General features: G+C 36.7%; 3 protein-coding genes across 3 annotated transcripts; 1 reads left to right on the forward strand and 2 right to left on the reverse strand.

Annotated features, from left to right (window-relative positions):
- Window positions 1–7,547: 7,547 nt before the first annotated feature.
- LOC110850157 lies at window positions 7,548–8,723 on the reverse strand. The gene is made up of 2 exons (XM_022097634.2): window positions 8,423–8,723; window positions 7,548–8,115 (listed from the first exon to the last, which is right to left on the reverse strand). Exons 1-2 carry the CDS (start codon window positions 8,574–8,576, stop codon window positions 7,754–7,756), a joined length of 516 nt encoding a protein of 171 aa, XP_021953326.1. The 5' UTR covers window positions 8,577–8,723; the 3' UTR covers window positions 7,548–7,753.
- Window positions 8,724–9,211: 488 nt separating this feature from the next.
- Window positions 9,212–10,104, reverse strand: LOC110850331. The gene is made up of 3 exons (XM_022097765.2): window positions 9,878–10,104; window positions 9,546–9,626; window positions 9,212–9,478 (listed from the first exon to the last, which is right to left on the reverse strand). The coding sequence occupies exons 1-3, from the start codon at window positions 10,032–10,034 to the stop codon at window positions 9,303–9,305; spliced, it is 414 nt and encodes a 137-aa protein (XP_021953457.1). The 5' UTR covers window positions 10,035–10,104; the 3' UTR covers window positions 9,212–9,302.
- Window positions 10,105–15,234: 5,130 nt separating this feature from the next.
- On the forward strand, window positions 15,235–17,755 carry LOC110850332. The gene is made up of 7 exons (XM_035852508.1): window positions 15,235–15,381; window positions 15,458–15,580; window positions 15,907–16,172; window positions 16,778–17,088; window positions 17,158–17,278; window positions 17,396–17,429; window positions 17,494–17,755. Exons 1-7 carry the CDS (start codon window positions 15,297–15,299, stop codon window positions 17,556–17,558), a joined length of 1,005 nt encoding a protein of 334 aa, XP_035708401.1. The 5' UTR covers window positions 15,235–15,296; the 3' UTR covers window positions 17,559–17,755.
- The last annotated feature ends 6,669 nt before the right edge of the window (window positions 17,756–24,424 follow it).

Genomic DNA, 24,424 nt, shown 5'->3' on the forward strand with positions numbered 1-24,424 from the left:
AATTCTAAAATGACATCAACTTCATGAATTTTGAGAGAAATTCAACTTTTAGTTGTTTAATGTAAAGCTGATTTTGTATACTACAAGACCTTGATGTTTAAAAAATAATAATTTATCTATTTTCGAGGAAATTTATTGTGACAAAGACGGTAAATAAATCAGCTAATTTCTTCAAATTTCAAGGTTTTGTACTACCAAAAATTAGGTTTAGAACAAAATATCAAAAGTTGCATTTTTCTCAAACTCATGAAGTTGATGTCATTTTAGAATTTGCATATAAATATATTGAACAAGGGTTGAGTGAGACTAAAAACTCTATGACGAAGATCTTGGACCTTAATTGGACAGGTTTTAACACCCTTGAAATTTGCGTTTTTCCCTCCATACACTTACATACATAAATTAATATGTTCTCTATTGAATTCATGTAAATTGTTGGAACAAACCTTCGAATGTCTTCTACATAATATTAAACAAAATAAACAGCTTTTCAGTGAGCTACATTTGAAACCCTGTGCTAGCGTCCGACCATTCGACACTTTCTAACTCCATGTATCTAACATCCGCCATGGGTGCCGTAAATACTCTATTTGTAGCCGAGTTTGAGCCCAAGTTTTAAAACTTTCATAATCTTGTCTCTAATTATTTCATTCCTTTCATGCCTTTTAAGTTTTTCAATTTATGTATTTACCGAGCAAAAATTAGCCCGGTTTCTATTTTTTCTGGATTGCAACTGTCGCTGGCTTTTGACAAGGCTATCAATAGAATATTACGGTATATCTGGTAGGACATGGTAGGTTCATTTTTATTTTAATTCGAGTTGATAATCCATTCCACAGGGGTTAGTGGAAAGCAAAAAATACAATTGTAAAGATTTCAAAAGGCTCCATTCCAACATAGAGTTCATTAAAACTAAAATTGATGGGAATTTGGCTTGATATTACAATGTTGATTTTTGGTTGGATTTTTTTGTCCTGTATTTTCCTGATGCAATAATTTTTTATATATGTACCTACTTTGCTTTACAGTGTCGTACAACCTATAGTAATTTAATTAATCAGGTCAAAGTGGACAAACTCGACAAGTCCAACTGAGTTAACTCGATTTTTTATATTATGATGTGTTTTCACTACAGTACGCGTTTTTTAGACATATTATTTACCTCGTATTTATACTAGTCATTTCTTTTTAGGTTTATGTTGATTTAACGATAAAGAGCATCCACTAAGGTTTTTGACTGCCCCGTAAAAGGCGCGCTAGGCGGGAACACAGCGAAATTAAATTTCGAAAAAATTATTTTTGAATAGACCAAGTTATGAGCTTTCCATTGATATATGTCACCAATTATTGAGTCATGGCTAAGACTAGATAAACTTGGGTTGAAAGGCAAGAGTTGAAAAAAAGAGTGATTGAGTTTCACAAAAATCGAACAAACTATGATTCTAAAATCACTTGGCACTTTTTCAAGCAAGAAGGTATTCCTCATTCAAATGTCAACTCTTACATAAAAAAGTACGAGGAGTCCAATGAACTCAAATTCAAAGTCCCCACTGGTCGACCTGCAAAGCTAGCGACGACAAAAGTCAAAAATCGGATAAAAAAATCTTCAAAAATCATCCGTCAACGACAACGGCTGGCGCCGCAAGCAAGGTTGAGATTTCAAAAAGCTATCTGTGCAAAATCAAAGTCCATAAACTAGGGATTGTAGCCAGGGCAAAAAAACCAGCACCAAATTACAAACCAACACAACAGGAAAGGATTCATGCGTGCTGGAAGAAATTGTTGAAGAAAAATCGGGAAAAAGTGGTCATCATGGGCGATGAGCCCCGTCACAGCTGACACTTCAAATCTTCCAGGAAGGCATTTTTTCCATTGCTCCAACCCCTGTGAAGTAAAATATAAAGACAAAGTCCACAAGAAAGACCAATTCACAAAACAATGAAGAATTTGGCAACGCATGTCTAGCATTGGTCATGTTTCTGATCCCGTTATTTTGGAGGGCACTGTAAACCACTGGGTTTATCTTAAATCATGCATTAAAGGGGGATTGGAATCTTTTATTACTAAAGATTATAAAAAAATAAAGTTTTGTTTTGGCCTGACCTCGCAAGGTCCCATGACGCCAAAAAGGTCACTCAGTACCGACATCTGAAAAAAATTGAATTTGTGCCAAAAAATGGAAACCCACCAAATTTTTCTAAACTGCGACCAATTGAGAAATTCTGAGCGCTGACTAAGTCCAAATGTTCTAAGCTTTCAGAAATGCCAGACACCTTACGAAAATTTAAGAACAGATGGAAGAAAATCAGCTTGAAAGTATGTGCAGTCTATGGGAGGAATTTGACGCGAAATCGGAAGAAAAAACTGCAATCTGTAGCAGACAGCGGAATTGAATCATTAAAATTTGAACTGTATGGCAATCTAGACCCTTTGGTAGTAAACATATGCAACTTTTTTGAAATTACATTAACTGTGTAAAAAGTTCTGAGCATTTTATTGCGTCAGTCAAAAACCTTAGTGGATGCTCTTTAGCTTTCACTTTCCGATAGTTATTTTCAATTTTGTAGTGCATAGTTGATCGAAGAAATTGCAGAAAAATTAATTTCACGATCATTTCATTTTACTGGTAAACGATATGAAAATTGAAATCCAGAGTTTGGAATGAATCCTAATCCTAAACTGCGGTTCGGGAAACCAAACTAAAATCAAAATTTAAGATGTCGCAAAATAATACCTTCGATTCATTGTTTAACAAGTAAAACTACAAATATAAACCATACAAGGCATCCTCGACCATTGTTAGAGTTGATTATAAAGAATGTAACCCCATTTTTATTTTTCAAAACTTAAAACACTTTCAACTTTGGAAAATGGGATGAAAATGAAACCAAACTCAAAGCGAAATGAAATCAACAATATATATATTGCAATTTGCTGTTGGTATGGCGTTAATTTTTGGTAAAAACAAAATAAATCCGATGGCAAATAAATTAAGAAAATGAAATGACAACAACATTAGAATGAAAGGTATGAAATAGGCCTTAAAGAGGATCATCCAATAATATAGACAATTTTCCCTGAGTGCGTTCGTTGCCGAAAAACTGTTACAATTTGGTATAAACTGAACACTGCATTTTTATGCCCCAATTCAGAAGCTTTCCAAAAATGGTGTACACATTATTTTGCATGTTATTTGAAGTTAAACCGTCAAATAGTTTTAATTGAAATGGTAAAGTAGAAAAAAGAGTGAATCATTTAGCGAGACGTAAATACATAGAATTTTTATTGACTCCCATTTTGTTAACCTGTTTCGCACTACTGATTGTTTAATAAAATTTCCGTTCGGCACGATGCTGATATCATAATTACACCTGCTAAAACCAATTAAAATTGTCAACCAGTTTTCAATGCTTGAGTTTTTTGACCGAAAATACGAAAAATCACCGAAAACCAACAATTTGAGAATACAAACTTGACAAAAATCAAATTTTTATTATCAAGTTTTCCATAAAATATCACGGAAATTCTTTTTAAGAAATTTTGATTTGAGGCTAATTTATGCAGTACACATATGTAGTGCATAAAGGTGTGTACTTCGTCGTTAAGAGGTTAACCCCTAACCTTAAATTGTGAATAAGGGGGCTTAAAATACGATCATTATTTCCTACGTTAGAAAGAAATGGGTTTCCGAAAACGTAGGATCCGAAAATCTAACTGGGACAGTATTAAGGTAAAAAAAACTGTATCCAGCTACAAAAGTAGATGTCAATAGCGCTAATATTAATTGAAGCGACTTATCTCTCGTTCTATCTCATAAACTAGGAAATAAATTCAGGACAAAGAAAATTGCACCCAAAGTACAAACTCGTTAAAAAGCATATGTAGATGCAGAAATGATGAACGATGCTGATGAAAAACATGTGAATTTGTTAAAATCAAGTTTGGGTAAAATTGAACTCGTTTATACATAAATCTAAAAACTGCGACGCGACTAATTTTTAAGTTCGTCATTTTCTACATCATCATGATCGAAGCCTCAAGCAAAGATTAATACATTTGCAGATTTACCGGAATCCATGAATTCGAAAAATATACGAGCGTGAGTATTTAATTTGGAGAAACTGAATATAATTTTGTTCAGCTTCTCTCCTTCAAATTAGTATTTAACGTGTTGACCTAGATGTGTCATACATTTTTCGAAAGCTATGTATTTAGCTGGGCTATGAGAGTCTGAAATTCGTCTTCAAAATTTTCGAAGAGGTTGCGCTAGTAACGCCCTATGGAATGGGTTTCTTAATGATTTCATGTTCAAGACGCGACTCCTAACTCGAACTGCACCAATCCAGCCAAATTGTAAATTCGAATCGAATTACCGGTGGTTTCGAACTCAATTTGATCGCTGCTTAGCTTTCTTATTTAGTATTGTGACAATTATCAAATCTCAAACAGCCTGCGAAATTTTTGTGGACACAACGGTTTGGGATTGGAATTTGAAATATAATTCTCAACGTATTTCGGTGGTCTAAGCGTATTTCCCAGTTATCGATTCGTACTTTTCTCTAATTTTTGTGTTAAAGTGTACTACCATTCGTCGTGTATTTTACCCCCATTTTGTACTCGTCCAAGGGTACGTCCTCTCGTTCCTGTATTTTTTCCAGATTTTGTGCTGGACGAAGTGTACTACTATTCGTCTTGTATTTTTTCCAGATTTTGTTTTGGACGAGTGTACTTCCACTCGTTCGTGTATTTTTTCCAGATTTTGTTTTGGACGAGTGTACTTCCACTCGTTCCTGCATTTTATCCAGATTTTGTGTTGGACGAAGTGTACTGCTATTCGTCTTGTATTTTTTCCAGATTTGGTGTTGGACGAAGTGTACTGCTATTCGTCTTGTATTTTTTCCAGATTGTGTTTTGAACGAAGTGTACTACCATTCGTCTTGCATTTTATCCAGATTTTGTGTTGGACGAAGTGTACTGCTATTCGTCTTGTATTTTTTCCAGATTTTGTTTTGGACGAGTGTACTTCCACTCGTTCCTGCATTTTATCCAGATTTTGTGTTGGACGAAGTGTACTACCATTCGTCTTGTATTTTTTCCAGATTTGGTGTTGGACGAAGTGTACTACCATTCGTCTTGTATTTTTTCCAGATTTTGTTTTGGACGAGTGTACTTCCACTCGTTCCTGCATTTTATCCAGATTTTGTGTTGGACGAAGTGTACTGCTATTCGTCTTGTATTTTTTCCAGATTTGGTGTTGGACGAAGTGTACTACCATTCGTCTTGTATTTTTTCCAGATTTTGTTTTGGACGAGTGTACTTCCACTCGTTCCTGCATTTTATCCAGATTTTGTGTTGGACGAAGTGTACTGCTATTCGTCTTGCATTTTATCCAGATTTTGTTTTGGACGAAGCGTACTACTATTCGTCTTTTATTTTTTCCATGTTTTGTTTTAGGCGAAGTGTACCACTATTCGTCTTGTATTTTTTTCCGATTTGATACTCGTGGAAGTGTACTTGAATTTGGTCGTGCGTTTCTTCCATATTTTGATTTGGGGAATATTTAACTGATCATAATTAAATTCTACTTTCGACCATAATTAATACTTTTTCCCCGAATACTATCTCTCACCATAATAAAGTGCTTCGTTGTGTATAATAAACCGTCGCAAACGCGCATACGGAAGTAGCTTCAGACGTACTTCACCCCAAACGGTCCCACCACAACTCGGGAACACTTAATTTCACTCTATTTCACCTATAGATTAATTTTTTGTAAAAATCTCATTTTGCCCCGACCACACCCCCTGGCGACGAGGGGGTGTGGAACAACTCGGGAACACTTAATTTCACTCTATTTCATCTATAGATTAATTTTTTATAAAAATCTCATTTTGCCCCAACCACACCCCTGGCGCCTAGGGGGTGTGGCACAACTCCGGAACACATAATTTTACTCTATTTCACCTATAGATTAAATTGCACTAAAAATCTCATTTTGCCCCAACCACACCCGCTGGCGCCGAAGGGGTGCGGCAAAATCGGGGAAACACTCAATTTCACTTAATTTCATTTAATTTCACTCAATTTCACTTAATTTTACCCATAGAATAAATTGCACTAAAAATCTCATTTTGCCCCAACCACACCCCCTGGCGCCGAGGGGGTGTGGCACAACTCCGGAACACATAATTTTACTCTATTTCACCTATAGATTAAATTGCACTAAAAATCTCATTTTTCCCCGACCACGCCCCCTGTCGCCAAAGGGGGTGTGGTCCGGTTGCCCCCAAAAGTTGATAGGATCCTCCCCCTGGGGTCCTATGTATGATGGCGAAAACCGATTTCGATTATCTCAATCCGTTCTCCTGATATCCTGCTGACAGACAGACGGACAGACAGACAGACAGACAGACAGACAGACAAAGTCTTCACATAAAGTAGCTGAAGCTACTTAATAATTACTCGACTTTACCATAAGTAAAAATACACTTTAAAATCACTTCAAAATATGAAAGCTTAAAAAATTTTACAAACTTTTCGATTTTTAGTCAAGTTCAAATGTCTTGGAAGGTTTTTCCGGTCTACCACGCTTACATTTCTCTTCAATATGTACACGTTTAGCTTATGCAGACTGCGAAATCTTTAATTTTATAGCAAATGATGTCTTCAGATACGGTGGACATATGTATGTATGTATACACATTACCCTGACTGATTAAAGCGTATTATCCAAGAGCCAAGACTTATTCGGTTTGAAAGTAAAAAATGATATGCGTGGCCAAGATATTTGCGTAATTGAGACCAGCGTTAGAGGATTTTAAATGCCTTCTCAAAAAACATAGGTCATGACAATCGTTCCTTTAACGTTGTAGATTTGTACAGCATTGTAGATTTTAATCATGTTTTTTTTATAATCACATTCGCCCCAGTGGCCTTGTGTGAATGATTTTGGTAGTCGGATTCGAATCCTTGAACTACTAATTTGGATAATTTGCAGTGGCAATTATTTTTGATATCCTCGTCTGATTCGAATTTTAGAAATTGGCAGAGTCTATTTACATTTTGCTTTTCTCGAAATGTGCTTCCATTCGGTCGTAAATACATATATTTTATCCATATTCCTGTGTCTAATTTATTTACATAATATGTAAAAGTGTACTAGTTTATCGAGCCATGTGCATTCTTTGCTCATTCTGTATCGGCCGAGGTGTACTACATTATCGAGGACAAGTGTATGTTCTATTTATTATCCAGTGATCGATGTCTAGTACACATTGTGTACTAATCCTAAGTACTTTTAACGATTATTGTGCATTTTCTATCAATTTTGTACTAGTCATAGTGTACTTCCAACTGCTATTGTGTATTTTCTGCTATATATATTCGACCGAGAATGATTTCGACCGGCCTTCGGCCGGTCGAAGTGTACTACCCGGGGTCCAAGTGTACTACTAACCAGGTTCGTAGGTAGGTAAGATTTTCCAGGGTTGGTGCCTACACTTACTGATAAATTAAGTATTTATGTAAATATGTAAGTACACGAGAACTTCTTAGCAAAAATGCATATTTATTTACATACTGCGTGTACCTAATGTGTACATAACAAGCATCAATTTAGAATTTTGCAACCATACATTGTAATAAAACCATACAAATTGTAAACCTGATGATAAATTTTGATTTAGACCTAAATAAATAACGGATTAATTTTAACAACATAAAAATTTCGTAAGCCCATCGTTCAAACTCTGCATTAAATCATAACAACGCCGGGAGGATGGTTCTGATCACGATATTCCACCACTTCTTCCACCATATCGTTCACCTTGCTTAATAACTCGGAGTGCAGTTTCATATCCGCATTTTGCACTTTCTCCCCCTCCAAGATCTTATTTCCGAGCTGGAACATTTTATCCATCATGTCGGAAATGTGTTGCCATCGGGTAGGAAAAACGGTGGTGGGAACAAAACCGTCCGTTTTGGGGGGTGCTGGGTCAGAATAGAACACCTCGAAATCATCATCGGAAGTTTGGAGGGGGTTCATTGCTTCGGGAGCGGGTGGTGGTGGTGGAGTCGGCAAATCTTGGGTTTTGGTCTGCTTTAGTTGTCGCAATTCTGTGAATTTTTCGGAATAGATTTCATAAAATAAATACTTATAATTTGTATTAGTTTATGCAAATTAATGAGTTTATTTGTTCTTCCTTCGTATCCGTAGTACCGTAAAATATCTACTTTACGAAATAAAACTAGGGGTCAAGTTTCATAAAAATCGTAAGAAACACAACTTTTGATGACATAATCTTACGACACTTGCAAAATCTCGTAATTATCGTAACCTATTTTACATTGCAAAAAAATACTTACTTAAGGTTACGAAGAAATTATGAATACCCCCATTGTAAATTAATTTCTACTGACTAACCTTCCCTGTGATGGCGCACTTGGCACTGCGACACTTGGATGATGATGGTCAAGCAGGAAAATATCACTGCGACGAGGAGCAGACTTAACAGGATGAACTGGACGAGGGACGATCTGTTCTCATCTTCTGATTTATTGGCCTCCGTATCAGCCATCCTGAGAAGACGGTGAATTTTGCAAATTTTGGACTTTAAGAAAGTGTGCTAATTGAGCCCAGGATAAAATTAATTAGGCCAGTCGTCAAGTGGAAAGTGGCTACGAGGAGGCATTTGTTTAAGATAAACGTGTTTATTATTGCTTTATGCCAGGAGAATAATGGAATTGTTTACAGTTGTTAAAACATAATGGATTTCGCGAATCGCGTCACCAAATAGAGTAGGAAACGTGCATATGTACATGTATTTATTTATTTAGCATGCTGTGAATGAATGCACACTTTTATTTAGACGGATTTTTTTTATGAGGTGATATTTGACGGAGTGGAATTTGCAATTATTTATTATCCAGCAGAGCATAGATACACTGTTAGAAATCTGGTATAGTCATGCGTGTATTGATTTTTCGATAAAATTGATTCCGCCTGGTATTAAAATTATACCAGTCCGTAAAAGTTTGGGTCCGATATGGTAAAACTTTAATATCAAGCTATTACTATAATTCTTCGGTTGAGTCATATATGAATACCGCCTGGTATTTTTGTACTATTAGATTTCTAAGAGTGTAGGTTGGTGAAGGAGTTAGAGTTTTAGGCAGTTGTATTAAACCAATAACACCGTGAAATTTGATCCAGTCATGTTTTATCTGTTGCTTTAATGGATCAGTTTGTGATGAAATGTATTTATGTACGCAGAGTTTTCGGTCTTGGAGATGATTAGAAATTTTTACTGCTTCACACCATTATCTGTACTGGAAATTATGGAGTCCTTTTTGCTATCTTTTTCTACCGCTTCGTCGTAAATCCGTTCTACGTATTCTGTGGGGCTATCTGTTTTCACTATTTTTATGTTTGCCTTCTGTTTTGAGATGTCATTCTTGAATCCTTGAGGATTTGAGTTACCTAGAAGTGTTTAATTTAAATGTTATTGACATCTTATCGTGAATGGATAATAGATAATGAGCCAAACCATAAATTGTCTCCTGCCCGTGAGGTGTCTCGGCCGGTACGACGACCACTCTTGGTGGAGGGACGATTTCGTTTTCTTTGACTAGGGGAAAAATGAATTCAAATAGCGTTTTATTATGATACATAATTAATGGAGGTCTTCATTACAAGTTCGCATCGCGACACAATTTTGAAAAAAATCTGAACTAAATAGTCTTGGAGAAGATGCCCAAGTTCGCATGATTTTTCAAGCCAAAATTGCTTGCCAACTTTGTTTTTTGCTAACGTTGCAAATAATGCTAGCTCGTAAGGAATACCCCTAATGTCTTAGCCCTTTTATGTACATGTCCTCACCGGATTCTTGATTTTTTGATAAGGGTTGTACCCCACAAGAGAAGAAGAACAGGCCGGTTAGAAACATGAAGAGGAAGAAGGTCAAGTTGCACGGGGAGCAGAGCGGACTCCGCTCCTTGTTATCGTCCCGATGAGAATAAGGCTTTATTCGTTGCATATTTTTTTGTAATTTTTTGTACAAAATTGTGTATAAAATAATTTCGAGTAAAAAAACGAGTTGTGACTTGACGGAGATACGGATTCGAAGTCACAACCTCGATTTGAATTTGTTTTTATTATAATTACATATTTATGTATATCAATTGTCTGTAAAGTTTTGGGTTTATGTGCCCGATTTCTGAAGCGAGATATTTCATTACGTAATCATGCATTGTTTTTGGGACAATGGACAAATTGTAAATTTCTATTTTGTTCAAATGTATGCATGTGGTTTCATTGTGTTCTGGATAAAATGAGGTGGATAGGTTAATAAATTGGTGAGACATAAGTAAGCACTTGTACTGTACAAGTTGTACATATGTACATGTGTATTTACATATTTTATAGTTTATCTGCCAAAAGCATGTACCATTTTTTACTTCACTTTGCAGGTTTGAGAGAATGAAGTACATGCATTATTGTATTTATTGATGCAATAAAAATAACATTAAATTAATTTCCAACTAATGTCTGATTATTCAGAAATTTAAGAGCTTGGCGAAAACTGGCGTAATTATCAATTTATTTTCGAAATTAATTACAGTTTGACATATTTATGTATATGAAAACGGTACGCGGACCAGACATGGCAATCTTTACATGGCAATCTTTACATTGCAATTTATACATGGCGGCGACTTACATGGTTTATCAGTACATAGCTTTATCACTACATAGCATGATCACTACAAAGCATATCCTTGCATAGCTTTATCATTACATAGCATGACAGCTACATAGCATCTTCCTTACACATGTTTTCACTGGTCCACAAGAATTGTATTGTGACAAAACCAATCCATGAGTCAAACTATATATATTATTCCGTGCCAAAAAAAAGTATTAAAGTTTTTAAAAACTATCTCAATAATGGCAACTAACATCGAAGTATTAGCATCGAGAAGAGGAAGGCCATTGCTTACGTTTAATGGAAACATTTTCCAGTTTGAAAGAGATGGTTTAGAAAAAAAGACTTGGAGATGCGATCAGTTTCAAAAGTGCAAGTGCCGGTGCAGATTACAAACAAGTGATAATTTACGTAACCCAGAGCTTTTACGGCAAGTCGGGTCACATAATCATGAGCCAAAACCTATTGCTTGTGATGTGAAAAAAGTCATGACCAAGATTCGACAAGCAGCCAGCAGTTCCTCCATTGCTCCAGCACAACTAATTGACAATGAAGTTAGACAAATGCCAGCTGCAAGTCAAGGTCACATGCCCCTTGCACATAATATAAAACGAGGTATAAGGAAGGTCAGAGGTGTGACCACTGGGTCACTTATCGTTCCTTCCAAAAGGGAGGATATCAAGTTGCCTGACTCCTTTAAAATAACTTCAAACGATGAGAATTTCCTGGCATTTGATAGTGGGTCACATGCGGATCGAATAATGATCTTCTCGACTGCCCGTAACCTAGAATTTTTATCTCAGTGCAATGTTTGGCTTGTCGACGGAACTTTTAAAGTGAGGGTCATTTTTTGTTACGTTATATTGACAAACATTTAATTGGAATTCTCGTTTTACAGTCTTCGCCCGTTCTTTTTGACCAACTTTTCATACTACACGGGATGCGTAATGAAAGCACATTTCCTCTTATCTATTGCTTGACTCCCAATCGAACATCCGGCACATATATTCGTCTTCTTTCGGAAATCAAGAAACTTCAACCTAATTTGGACCCAACAACAATACTGAGTGACTATGAGAAAGCCTCAATAAGGGCAATGGAGGACATCTTTCCACAAGCAGAGAAAAATGGTTGCTTTTTCCATTATTCGCAGTGCATATTTCGCAATATCCAAAAACACCCGGATATACACAATTTGTACAGCAATGACTCGAACTTCTCACTTATGATGAAACACTTAAGGAGCTTAGCATTTGTTCCCCCTGACGATGTGGTTATGTCGTTTGACCTTCTCATGGAAGATGAATTCTTCACAACGAATGAAATCATGTTGGCCGAGTTCATTAACTACTTTGAGCGCACATGGATCGGGCAATGGAACCGTGGCAGGAATGTTTGGTTGGAGCATATATTCTCTATAAAATTGTGGAACTGCTTTCACGCAGTTTTACAAGGTCTTCCAAAGACAACAAATGCGTGCGAGGGATTTCATCATGGCTTCGCTACCCTTTTAGGTGCATCCCATCCAACTATTTTTAAACTTATACAAGGGCTCAAGGATCAACAAACATTGACCGAACTTAAAATGAATCAATTTTTAGCCGGAACCGAGGCCACTCCTGGGAATAAATATAAATTGCTAGCTCTAAAATTACAAGAAACGGTTGAAAAGTATGGGTTAGATGACTTTTCACATATGGAGTACTTACGAAAAATTGCGTACTGTCTTTAAGAATCTTGAATCTTAATTTACAATGACCTAAAAAGTTAATTTTACTGTTATTGTTATTTTTGATTGGATTTTGACTTGGCTATATACGTGCACAATTTTTGCTGACTAATTTTAAAGGAATATGCTATGCAAAGATAAAGCTATGTAATAATAAAGCCATGTAGTGATAATGCTATGTAATGATAATGTGTTGTAAGGATTGCAATGTACAAATTGCAATGCAATGATTGCCATGTAGCGATTGCCATGTCCGGTCCGCAAATCTATGAAAACTGAGCAGTTTATGATAAACTTACTGAGGAATCGCAAGTAGACAAGTTAGTAAGATGTATATGTAAATATGTACATTCGGACGTCAGAACATGGTACAGATATTTAATGAAATGTAGGTATGTATATAACTCATGATATTGTTCAAACATTTATTACTCGAAATTGCTAGACAAGTGATATCGGAAAAATACTTGTCATGTAAATAAATTAAATTCCATATGAATATAGATACTAATGATTTATTAAGGAAACCACATATGTACATACATAGCATGCCCAACCTAACTGGGAGTGAAATGAAACGCTGTGGCTTCAACAGTTTTTGCTTTACAACCTTCTGGTTAATTTTAATGGAAAGCCAGTTAATTTCTGAGTAGAAAACAATTTTTAGTTTTAGAAATTTCCTCCCCCTGCATTAATACAGCGCTGAAGACGCTGCTTCCAGTCCTCGATTGGTGCACGCACGAAATCCATGGACAAATTGTATCATTCTGTGGTCAAAGATTTTTTTAAAGCTTCCACACGTCTTTGAGGCTTAGACCACACCTTTGGCTCTAACTTTGACCATTTTTCATAATCCGGGGTTTTAAATACAGCCAGAATGATGGTCATTCCGAAGTGGAGATAAAGTGCAGAATTTAGTTTTTTAGACACGCTTGGATCATTTTTTCCACTATTTGGTGATGCTGAATCCTTCTGAGAGGTCCAATCGATTCCATTGAACTGGATCGCATTGAGGGGATGTACTACGAACTTAAAAATGTATTTTAAGAAATTTTATCCCCCCACCTTCCCCCCATTTTCAACGAAATGTAGAGGAATTACCCCAATTAGCTCCCCCCTACCAAAACCGTGATAAAACCTGGATAATGTAACTTTTTGACCTTTTGTCTATATTGGGGGATGTCTTTGACCGATTTGGCGTAAATTAGGTCAACTCGTTTGTTAAAAGATTTTTCCGTTGTCAAAATCTCATCATCTTTAAAAAAAATCTTCTCCACTTTTTTGGTGCGTACCGCTTGAGGTGAGCTCTTAATTTCTTTAATCTGGCTTTCCTATGAGGGATGGTCAGTGGGTGGTAAGTACTACGTTCCAAAGCCCCAAGGCTGGGGCTCATTTTGAGTACTCGTTGGATAATCTGCATCCACATTGTCAACTTTGAGGCTAATTTCCGTTGAAATTTCGGGGATTTCTTCGGATTCTACCCTTCAGCGCCTTCACGATGGGTGTGGTCCTTGGAGGTTTTGAAAAAATTCTTCTTCGACTGTTCTCAGTCGATTTAGTCCCCATGAACGTTTTTATAGCCCGTTTGACTAAATTAAAGCGCACGTTCAATTCATGTCACACTTTTCAAATTCGCTATTTCTCTTGCTATTTTTTTAATGAAAAATTATCGCCGCCCGCGTCCCTATAGTATTTTCCCTGTTGATATGCTTTGCAATAATAATAAAATCGATTATCGGTATGTATGCAAAATCGCACGAGGAATCCAATGCACTTATCAGATTGTCATTATCTCCAGCGGTTTCGGGGTAAAGAGCTACTACCAGTTACCTTGGGCATGCTATGTACGTAGAGTAGTATTGAGGAGGGGAGCTTGCGAGGTTGATAATAACAGATCCTGATGCCCTTTGGATATGTGGTAGGGACCTATGAGTGTACTAAAACCCTGAAGTGGTTTGACTCCATAGCCACGTTTGCGCCCGCCACACCCACTCAAAAATGCCCAAAAACCGCTTTCACTCCAGTTTTCACTCACTCAAATCCACGCCAAAAATCCAATTTTGCTCGGATTTTGAAATTTCTTTCACCATTACACTCCCAGATAGTTGCTTTCTTCAATTCGATATCAAACTCAATATTTTCGAAATTATTAGTATTTTTAAAATTTAAAATTCTGAATGAGCAATGTTGTAGTAATCAACAACGCAAATTATGCCTGCGAAATAATCATCATCAAAATTGAGATTGACATTGGATTGAAGAAAGCAACTATCTGGGAGTGTAATGGTGAAAGAAATTTCAAAATCCGAGCAAAATTGGATTTTTGGCGTGGATTTGAGTGAGTGAAAACTGGAGTGAAAGCGGTTTTGGGGCATTTTTGAGTGGGTGTGGCGGGCGCAAACGTGGCTATGGAGTCAAACCACTTCAGGGTTTTAGTACACTCATAGGACCCTACCACATATCCAAAGGGCATCAGGATCTGTTATTATCAACCTCGCAAGCTCCCCTCCTGAGTTGAGTACATATATAAATAAATATGTACCTTAGGATTACATAGTACCGTACAGTGTGAAACAGCACACGATAAAATGCATAGGTTAATGTGTCTCGAGTTCCGTGACAAGTGTAATAACACGTCCATAAATTATAAAAACTAATTACAAGCCTAAATGCCTATTAACCAAAGATACATAAATCCACTCGATCTGTTGTTTCGGCACATGTTTCACGGTGATTAATGGGTAAAAATTGTGGCTGAAATCCGGTCCCGATTGCAATAAAACGGTTGCAAACTTGCTGTATGATGCCAAAATAATTTAGTTATCAAAGTTTCATTCTTAAGTATTTAACAACATATTTATAACATGTTTGCGTCATACTGTTTAATCGTGTATTTCTGCATTTTTGTGGAAATTTTTGCCCAAACGAATTACACGACAACGACTCTGGGTAAAAAAAATCTGGAATATGTTTTAATTATTTGCATTGATAATTTAATTAGCATTTATTTTTAAACCAAATTCAGAGAAATATAATGTGGACTCGAATTCAGTCACGGTATCGGGAATTTCCTCGGGTGGAGCGATGAGTAACCAATTTCATTTCATATTTTCCGACGTGATCAAAGGTGCAGGAATATTTGAGGGAGGTGAGTAAAAACTAAAAATTAGTTGTATCATAATAATTTTCATTAGGTGAGTTCACGTCAGCGGCTTAATTTTGCATGGCAACTCATTTGGCGAATAGTTTTCGAAATAATTTTTGCAAAATAAAAACATGGCAATTTTCTTGGTAAATTTAATCCCATTGCTTTCTTGAAAAATGCTTTCTAAAGTATATGTACATCAGAAATTTCGAAAAAACTTGGCAAGAAATGTTATATAGCACTCTCACTTTGCAAAATTTGCGAGCTATGTGAAGGTTGTATGACCATTGTATTTTTCGCCACATGAATAATCTGTGTATTTTTTCAAGGGCCGTATCTTTGTGCATATGTCAGCGTCCTCGGGTGTGCGCCAGATTTCCAACTTGTCCCGTTGTACAACCTGGAGGCAAGCATGTTATCCAAAGCGGGAAAGATAAGCCCCGTGCAAAACATTAAAGGCCAAAAAGTGTACATCTTTCATGGAACAAACGACAAAACGATAGGCGTGAAATCGGGAAGGAATTTGAAAAAAATGTACGATCATTTCGGGGCAGACGTGCATGCCGAGTTTAGCCTTAATGCGGGACATGGACAGGTACAAATTTTTCGGTCGTTATCATAAAACTTGCAGACTATGTATCCTACATTGGAGGTCTCCCAGCGTTTTATCACAGACTTTTTACTAAAATAGTGCCCAATGATCATAAATTCAATTAATATGAAATTTGCAAAAGACGCGATTTGCAGGTTTGGCAGAGGTATTTTCTTCCAAAGAGGAGTAATCGTGCCCAAAAGCTGACAAATTTTGCACTTTGCAAACTCACTGAACATTTTCTCCTCTTCGGATGCAAATACCTCTGCAAAACCTTAGCATTGATAGATAGTGTCTTTGCAAATTTCGTATTAATTAAATTTGTGATCGATTGACACTAATTTGGTCAATATCGGAAAGCATACGCTGAGACACCTCCACATTAAATTGTAATTACTAGCCAAAATTATATATATGCATTTGATTTAGAATTCTCTTGCATTGAGAATTCATCCAATTTATTTACACATATGTACTATTGTGTATCGTGCTAAAGCTATTTTCGCAGGGTAAAAAGAGACGAAACTTTAAAAACGTGCAAATCCTGACTTCTCCAGATCCATAACCTGAATTTTATTTAATTTGTTCCAAACTTGGTTATGTTTCAGCCCGTAGATGGTAACGGATATGGCGGACCTTGTGAAAGTGTAAATCCAGATCAGCATTACATCAACGAATGTGGATACAACGGGGCATATGAAATGTTTAGCTGGCTCTACGGCGCTGAAAATATTACGAGACCTCCGAAGGGTTATGTGGCCGATGGAAATATAATTTATTTCAATCAAACCGAATTTTTGCCCACGACCGGAAAAACGTCCATGAGCAGTACCGGACTCCTCTATGTGCCCAAGGGGTGTGCCGATAAGACGAAAATGTGCCGATTCCATGTCGCCTTTCATGGATGCAGTAGCAACATGTTAGTCAAAAAATGTAAAAACGAAATGTTTCTGAAATATATAAGTACTTTTTTTTATTTTCACAATAGTGAAGCATTCGGTACGGATTATGTTACAAAGACGCAGTACGCAGAAGTAGCAGAGTTAAACGATATCGTAATTTTATTTCCACAAACGGCAAACACCGATATCAGTCCAAAAGGTTGCTGGGTACGATATTATGCGCTTATCTACATACGGATAAGCTTCATTTTATATGTTTGGCTAAGATACTTATTGAGCAAAAAATTCTTAAGATTTTAGCAAAACAATTCATTTTATTTTCAGGATTTTATCGGTTATACGGATCGTTTGACCTATCGTAAGATTTCAATTTAATATTTGTAGATAATGTTGGACTTATTGGGATAATATTTAATTTTTAGCCACAAAGACAGGACCACAAGCAGCTAGCGCTTACAGAATGTTGCAACGAGTACTCGGAAATTAAAGCATCCATGGAAATTAACTATCAACCAGATCACGTTCTGTTAAGTTACGTACATATGTGTGTTAATTTAGCAATTCGTAATTCGTATCCGTTTATTCCATTAATTCATTACAAAGTGTGTAAACACGGAAAATACCCATGTCAAATCAAAAATCATAAAATTAAAATGCGAGAAAACGTTACGTCCACTAGTCTCACATCTATCTCCCCCGAATGCTGTGGAAACGCGTTTCTGTAAATTCTGGTTTTTGATCCGACAAGTATTAGACCAGGATCGTTCTAATACATGTTAATGCAATCACGGCATATGTATTAATAATTAGGGTTTTAACACGGTTATTAGTTAATTAAGGTCCAATGCCAACTTTAACTCGATATTCTTTGCCATCTTCCCTTGCGCCATTTTTTAATTCGCCACAATGCACGTTTAACGCCGCGTCGAACAATCCCAAAAACGTTGACTTCCACCAGAAACACCAACCCACCAACGCTTCCCATGAAGCCCACGAGGTAAAACATAACATCCAAATGGTCAAGTTTCAAGAATGAGTTGGATGAGTTGTCTGCACTTTTGTTGGGCTTTCGATTTTCTTTGGCAGATTGGTGAATGAATATTTCTATCCCAGTCCAGAATACGAAGAGTCCTGCGCCTCTCATCTTTTGGACATCTCGAGCAATGAATTCCCTCAGAAAGGTCCATGTTATGAAGAATGCGGGAATATCAGCGCCAGGTTCAGAAATCATGAAGCATTTGACGTTATGTCGGTTTCCTTTGTTAAGTTGGAGATGCGTAAGCTGCATGAGGGACTCGTAACCTTAAGAAATGCATAAATTTTATCATCATTTAAAAAATCGATTTGTTTCATCTTAATGAAATTTAAAGATTCCTGGAAATCTGTTATTGGAAGTGATAACACAGCCTTGGCCCCGTGGTCAACATTTTGAATGATAATTAACATGATAAATAATTAGCTAAAGGAAGTTAACGCTACATCTTTCAAATAGTTAAATACGGAGCATCGTTGGAATTTTATGCCTAACATTTTTCAACCCGCCAAATCGTATCGAATTATTATTTTTTGTAAACTATTTTGTGTACCTCTAACCCAAGAAGCAATTTTATTATTTGGTTCGTCCACACTCAATTGTGTATCTTTGTAAAAGTCCTCGAAAGAAATCCCGATGAAGGCCTCCTTCCGAAACTGTCTCAACATCCCGGCCCGTTTGAAAATCCCGGTAATAAAGGTCTCGTCCGGCAAGGTAAAACCAGATGGTCCGAACTTCTCGAGAACGTCTTTCTTCATGAACCGCTTCACCCGATAACCTCCTTTGACCATGAGGGAAGGTAGGTTGCCATACGTTGTTTCAACCTCGGGGAGGATGACGTTACAAGTAAACACGTTTTCGTAGTTTATCGTCAGCACGAGAAGCCAAACGTGAAGGAAGGTTAGAAATGGCCTCGATTTTGACTCGATCGGACCCCCATCCGTTTGTCGGAGAAGGATTTGCACCATTTGAAACATGCTCTAGAAAATTTTACATTCATCAAATCAAAAACTTAATAATAATAAATTTTTAAATAATTAATTAGCAAAACATTTTTGTTCAAGTTGAAATAAGTACTTGCAAATTTATTTACAAGACGGTTTTGATCATTTACTGATAGCGAAGGGTTTAAATTTTATATGACCTATCTTTTACTACTTTTACATTCATATGTAAATTACGCATCTGAATCAACCAAGCAAACTACTTGAGTTTTTGTTTTTACGTACACACTAATCATTTGTACAACTTTCAAAGTATGTATTTTGGCCGGCTCTCATATTAAATTTTGATAAAAAATTCATTTTTAAATTTATTACTTACCCGCGATAATATTCCCGCCAACACGCCGCCACGACGGGCACCTTCATTCAATAGAATTACTAACCATTTCGAATAAGTCAACATTCCTGAAACTACCAAGCTCAACGCTAGTAGCATCCACACCGTCCAACTAATTATCGTCAGCAGGCCGCTCCCTTTTAGGAAATATTCATGCTCGCGCTGCATACAGTAAAAGAACTTGTTGTACACCATTCCGTCAAAGATTACGTGATTGACATGTCCCGGCAACACGACGCTGAAACTGCGCGCCTCAATGTGCCCATTTGATGCCGTCCTGTCATCCAAATGTGTACCGACTGCCCGCACCGAGAAATTTAATCTTTGTGCAAGCAGCTGTAGCAGGAAGTCGTTTCGCAAACAATAAATTGGGCCTTTGGCCTGGATCGAGAACGCGGTTCGAGAGAGACAGTCCATCGAGGCCAGATCGGGCCATCCACAGGGGCCAAAGAATTTAAGACGGAGCGGGATAAAACGGCGGGACTCTAGTTTGCTTGGGTCTTCGGAAAAAATCGAATGTTTCTCAGTTAGCGGGAGCCAACTGGAGGTGCATCGCTTGCAGAAATAGAACTGTGGGAAAATTCCGGGAGGATGTACCTAAAATAAGAAAAGTTGCATGGACAATATTAACGTAGGACTGGATAACTCATCCCCAAAGCCAACGTCATTTCTATACACTGAGAATTTATTTAAAAATTCGGGACGATAAATTTTTAGAGAAGGCCGTCGCCAATTTTTTTTTAAATATACACAGATTTTGAAAGCTTTTGAAGGAGGAGACAAACCTTCAGAAAAATAGGAACTCATCGAAGCTGTCTGACCTTGATCTACAAGTCTTTCTATTACACACATAATAACCTTACTGACAACAAATTTGTCGCTCAGAATTTAAAATAAATTCGCAGAGCAGGGAAATGATTAAAAATATGTTGACAATTTTGGTGATGACTCAGCGTGTCCTAAATAGGCTAACTCTAACATTTGATACAATTGAGTAAAAACAAATTCCGAATCAATGTAAAAATTTTAAAAGTCTGAAATTTTTTGGATTTGCGAATTTGAATACTTCAAACTTCAAAATAAGACACAATTGACTTACCCCGTCCAACTGGGGACAATTGACGAAATGTACGTAAACCACATGTCCCAACCACACGCTTGCGCCTAATGAATCACACGACGTGGCTACCAAAATATACAAGGAATTAATCCAACTTCGATCCGCGAAAGTAATGTGACTCGCTCGAGTCGCGAGATAATCGTGCGCAGTACCAATTTTTTGCAAATTTTCTGGTAAAATGACGACATTGACGGAACACTTTTCAAAGAAGGAAAAAATTGGTCGAACGATCCATGAACTGTCAGAATTCCAAATGGTAAAGACATGTCTAGCTGGGAGATTATGTAGCACGACCAAATTCAGAAGGTTCCGGTGTAATGAAGTATTTTTGAACTGTTTGACGTGCAGGGTACAAACATCGCCGAGTTGCCAGCTTGGTGCAGATTCTACGGCGAATGATCCATCTGAAGAAATTAAACAGAAACAGCCGTGGATCATGATCACTAATTTATAGAGGATCTGGGGTCTCATTTCGCGTATACGCATCCAAATCATAGGTTAGTTAAAGGTTTGCCATAGGTTAGATATATAACCGTCATGACGATACGTTTTCAAAAATGACCAAAAATCGGCATGTACATTGACCGTTCAAGAGTTTGTTTGGCTTGTTTACTTCCTGACAAATTATGAGATGGAGTCGGATTTACATTACCAATAAAAATATTTGTATTTAGTTCTACAGATACACATTCACTGAATTTATCAAGGTTCGTGTTTTATTTTGTTGGGATTTCAGTAGTTAAAAATTTATGAGAAGCATGCTTAATTTTCGCTAGACGAATGTGGTGCAAAACAATCAATAATATGACACTTCGACGAGGTGGAATGGTCACGTAAGCGACTTTATTTATTGTGTGGTCTCCCTAACTTTATAATGGAAATACTTTTGTTCAATCTGTAATAAAAATATGTATGTGCACTGTAAGAAATCTGGTATAGTCATGCAGGTACTGATTCACCGGTATTAAAGTTGCTACCGCTTGGTATTAAAATGACAATTTACTACCGATAGGGTAAAACTTTAATGCCGGGCTATTACTATATGGTATTACTTGTAGTAATGTATCTATATTTATCGTGTCCATATTCATGCAAAGTTGAATTCGATATTTATCTAGCAGGTCTACACACCACTACAATAATCTAGGTATAATACAAATAATCTACATATTTAAGAAAAAATCACTCATGTAAGACGGAAAATCAATTGAAGGCCGACAAAAAAATTCTATAAAATAAATATGTAGCATCGCCGAAATTATTTTACGCAAAATAGTTGAGGAGTTTATCGTTACAAGTGAACACTACTGAAGTTCAAGGATTGGCAGATATAAAAAATCGGAATGCAATGCAATATTACAATTTCCTGGGTATAATTGTATTTGCAAAACAGCCTGAAATTATTTTTTACACGCAATACTGTCGTCCGTTTCTAATTACAAATTTATCTTACATATTTATTAGTATTCTTTACGTAACAAAGAGCACGTGTTCAGATTACAAGTTGCGTCGTTATGAAACGCGAAATATAAATATTAATGCTTCCTTTTTATACTTGGTTATCTTCGTACGATAAAACAAGGTACGACGGTTACGAAATTTTGTAGCCAGGTAAGATTTTGGCATTAAAAATCGCGTTACTAATTGTAAGGTTACGATTTTTTACGAAACTTGTTTTGTCTTCGTAAACTATTTTACGATACTGGGAATGCAAATAAATAATTACTACCCTCATTTATTTAGTATTAATTTTTTGTTTATGATTAAGCTCTAAAATCCGAAGCATATTTGTGTACATACATACGTATTTTTTCTTATTACACAACTTCAACCTGCAATTAGTCCATAAGTAGCAATGAAATTGTATTATCCACGACAAACATTATCAACATCAGCTCATTGGATCGTTTCGCATGGAAAAAAGTATAGTTCCCGACCCCCACCGGGACCCCAATCGGCCTCATCGACTTCATCACTTTACAATGCAACTTTCTCTCCGCAATCGTTCTGATTTTTCTCAACGTCCTCAACTTCAACATAACTTCGAACAAGTGGTTCGTCTGGGTGTGAAATTGTGAAATCCTCCCCCAGCCAAACTTAATGACTAGAGTTACACAAACAAAGTAAAATATATATTGAAACAAAATTATCTCAGAGAATATAGAGTGTAACCTGATTAAACTGTAACTCGACGTAATAACGAACATACAACATCCCAAAAGTCCCGCTGAAATGGTATTTCTCACCAAAAATTCTACAATTGCAACTTGAATCTGCCAATATTTGTACCACATGATTAACACATGCAAATCGTACAATTTCCTTATTTTGGTTAAGAATAATGGACCGATTTTTACAGACGTGCTAATGCATTGAATACCATAAACTACACATGCAAATCCTAAACTTATCATGCGACTCAATTCGTACAGTGCGATAATACTAAGGGTGTAACATATTAGAAATATTAGTGACCGCATAATCGTGCCAGAAATACCAATAGTGACCAGTGAAAGCACGTGTCGAATCGGGGAAGAAACTGGGTCCAACTCCAAGACAAGAATCATAATCAGTGCGAGGACTGGGATTCCACAGTAGGACAGCAACACGAAACCCGAGATGATGAGGGACACCAAGCCGTCGTCCCAATTTTGTAGTAATTTCCGGTACTTAAGGTTGGAGTGGATTTCGAACTCTGTAAATTCAATGTGATGTTTAAAGATGGATTTGAGTTAAAAAAACGCACAAAAACGACGTATGCACATGTTTGCAAGGTGGTCAAACATTGAGGGTATTCATTACCAGTTCGCATGCTCGCTTTGTATTTAATATATGGATTTGCAAACAACAATATTAAGTAACTTTGACAAGTACAAGTTGTCAAATAATTTTTATGTCAAAATTTTTTTCCGCAGTTTTTTGGGGAACGTTTTTTCCTAACGATGCCAGCAATGCGAATTCGTAATGAATACCCCCAATATAAAGTTTTCGACACTTACCGTCTAAGTAAGTCCTAAGGTATTTTGTGCATACGTGATTTATCTTCTATAAATGTTTTCTGCTAAATTTTCTAATTCATTTACCTTTTCGAACGTGCCAATCGAATTCTACCGTTGTTTCCCAAGCATGCAGGCTTATCTGGTCCTTATCCAGTATTACGATAAAATAGGCGATGACGCATAGGATGCAGGCAATTATGCTGCATATCCACCACCAGAAACGGATATCTTGAAAAATTCGATCCTCATCCCTCGCCAAATAATAGATGGACATCGCAGACAGAAATATTGTCCCCAGAAGGAACAGTGGCGGGATGAGTTTCTCATACCAACGTCTCAGGGGCACCATTTCCAAGTGAAGAATTCTCTTCCGGTATGCAAATTGATACGGGAGCTTGTACGGGAAAGGGTAGTGTTCTATGTACAAGAACTGGACCAGTCGGACCACACCCAAGGGTGTGTCCAGTCCATATGGGAAATTCATTTAGATAGATAGTTAATTAGCTGTTTTGAATATCTGTTTGTTGTATAATTTGCCACTGAAATTTTAGACAACTATCTCCTAGATGCTTAATATGCATATGACTCTGGGAAAAATGTGGCAGTATTGGTTACACAACCAAACCATTCAGACATTCGATTCTAATTCGATTAGCTGTTGCAGACTACTTTGGAAACTCGTAATTTATGAGTCGGCTTATTTATGCAATATGTATATGAGGTTTTTACTTCTGGAAAATAATTCGTTGCCTTTCAGACACTGTCTGGAACTTTCTTCGTCTTATTTTACAATGTTGATTATTTATAAAAAAAAAAAGTTGACTAGATACTCACAAGGCATAGGCATGAAGTGGTTTTCT

This window comes from Folsomia candida, unplaced genomic scaffold (assembly GCF_002217175.1).
Source record: "Folsomia candida strain VU population unplaced genomic scaffold, ASM221717v1 Fcan01_Sc005, whole genome shotgun sequence".
Classification (NCBI taxonomy): Eukaryota; Metazoa; Arthropoda; class Collembola; order Entomobryomorpha; family Isotomidae; genus Folsomia; species Folsomia candida.

What these genes read in the sequence shown, in the direction of transcription:
- LOC110850332 (XM_035852508.1), top strand. Translation starts at nt 15,297, where the DNA reads ATGTTTGCGTCATACTGTTTAATCGTGTATTTCTGCATTTTTGTGGAA. An exon ending in TGCAGGAATATTTGAGGGAG is followed by an intron (nt 15,581 to 15,906) that starts GTGAGTAAAAAC and finishes TATTTTTTCAAG; the next exon opens with GGCCGTATCTTTGTGCATAT. An exon ending in TTAATGCGGGACATGGACAG is followed by an intron (nt 16,173 to 16,777) that starts GTACAAATTTTT and finishes GTTATGTTTCAG; the next exon opens with CCCGTAGATGGTAACGGATA.
- LOC110850331 (XM_022097765.2), bottom strand. Translation starts at nt 10,034, where the DNA reads ATGCAACGAATAAAGCCTTATTCTCATCGGGACGATAACAAGGAGCGG. An exon ending in ATCAAAAAATCAAGAATCCG is followed by an intron (nt 9,627 to 9,877) that starts GTGAGGACATGT and finishes TTTTTCCCCTAG; the next exon opens with TCAAAGAAAACGAAATCGTC. An exon ending in CGGGCAGGAGACAATTTATG is followed by an intron (nt 9,479 to 9,545) that starts GTTTGGCTCATT and finishes AAACACTTCTAG; the next exon opens with GTAACTCAAATCCTCAAGGA.
- LOC110850157 (XM_022097634.2), bottom strand. Translation starts at nt 8,576, where the DNA reads ATGGCTGATACGGAGGCCAATAAATCAGAAGATGAGAACAGATCGTCC. An exon ending in AGTGCGCCATCACAGGGAAG is followed by an intron (nt 8,116 to 8,422) that starts GTTAGTCAGTAG and finishes AAAAATTCACAG; the next exon opens with AATTGCGACAACTAAAGCAG.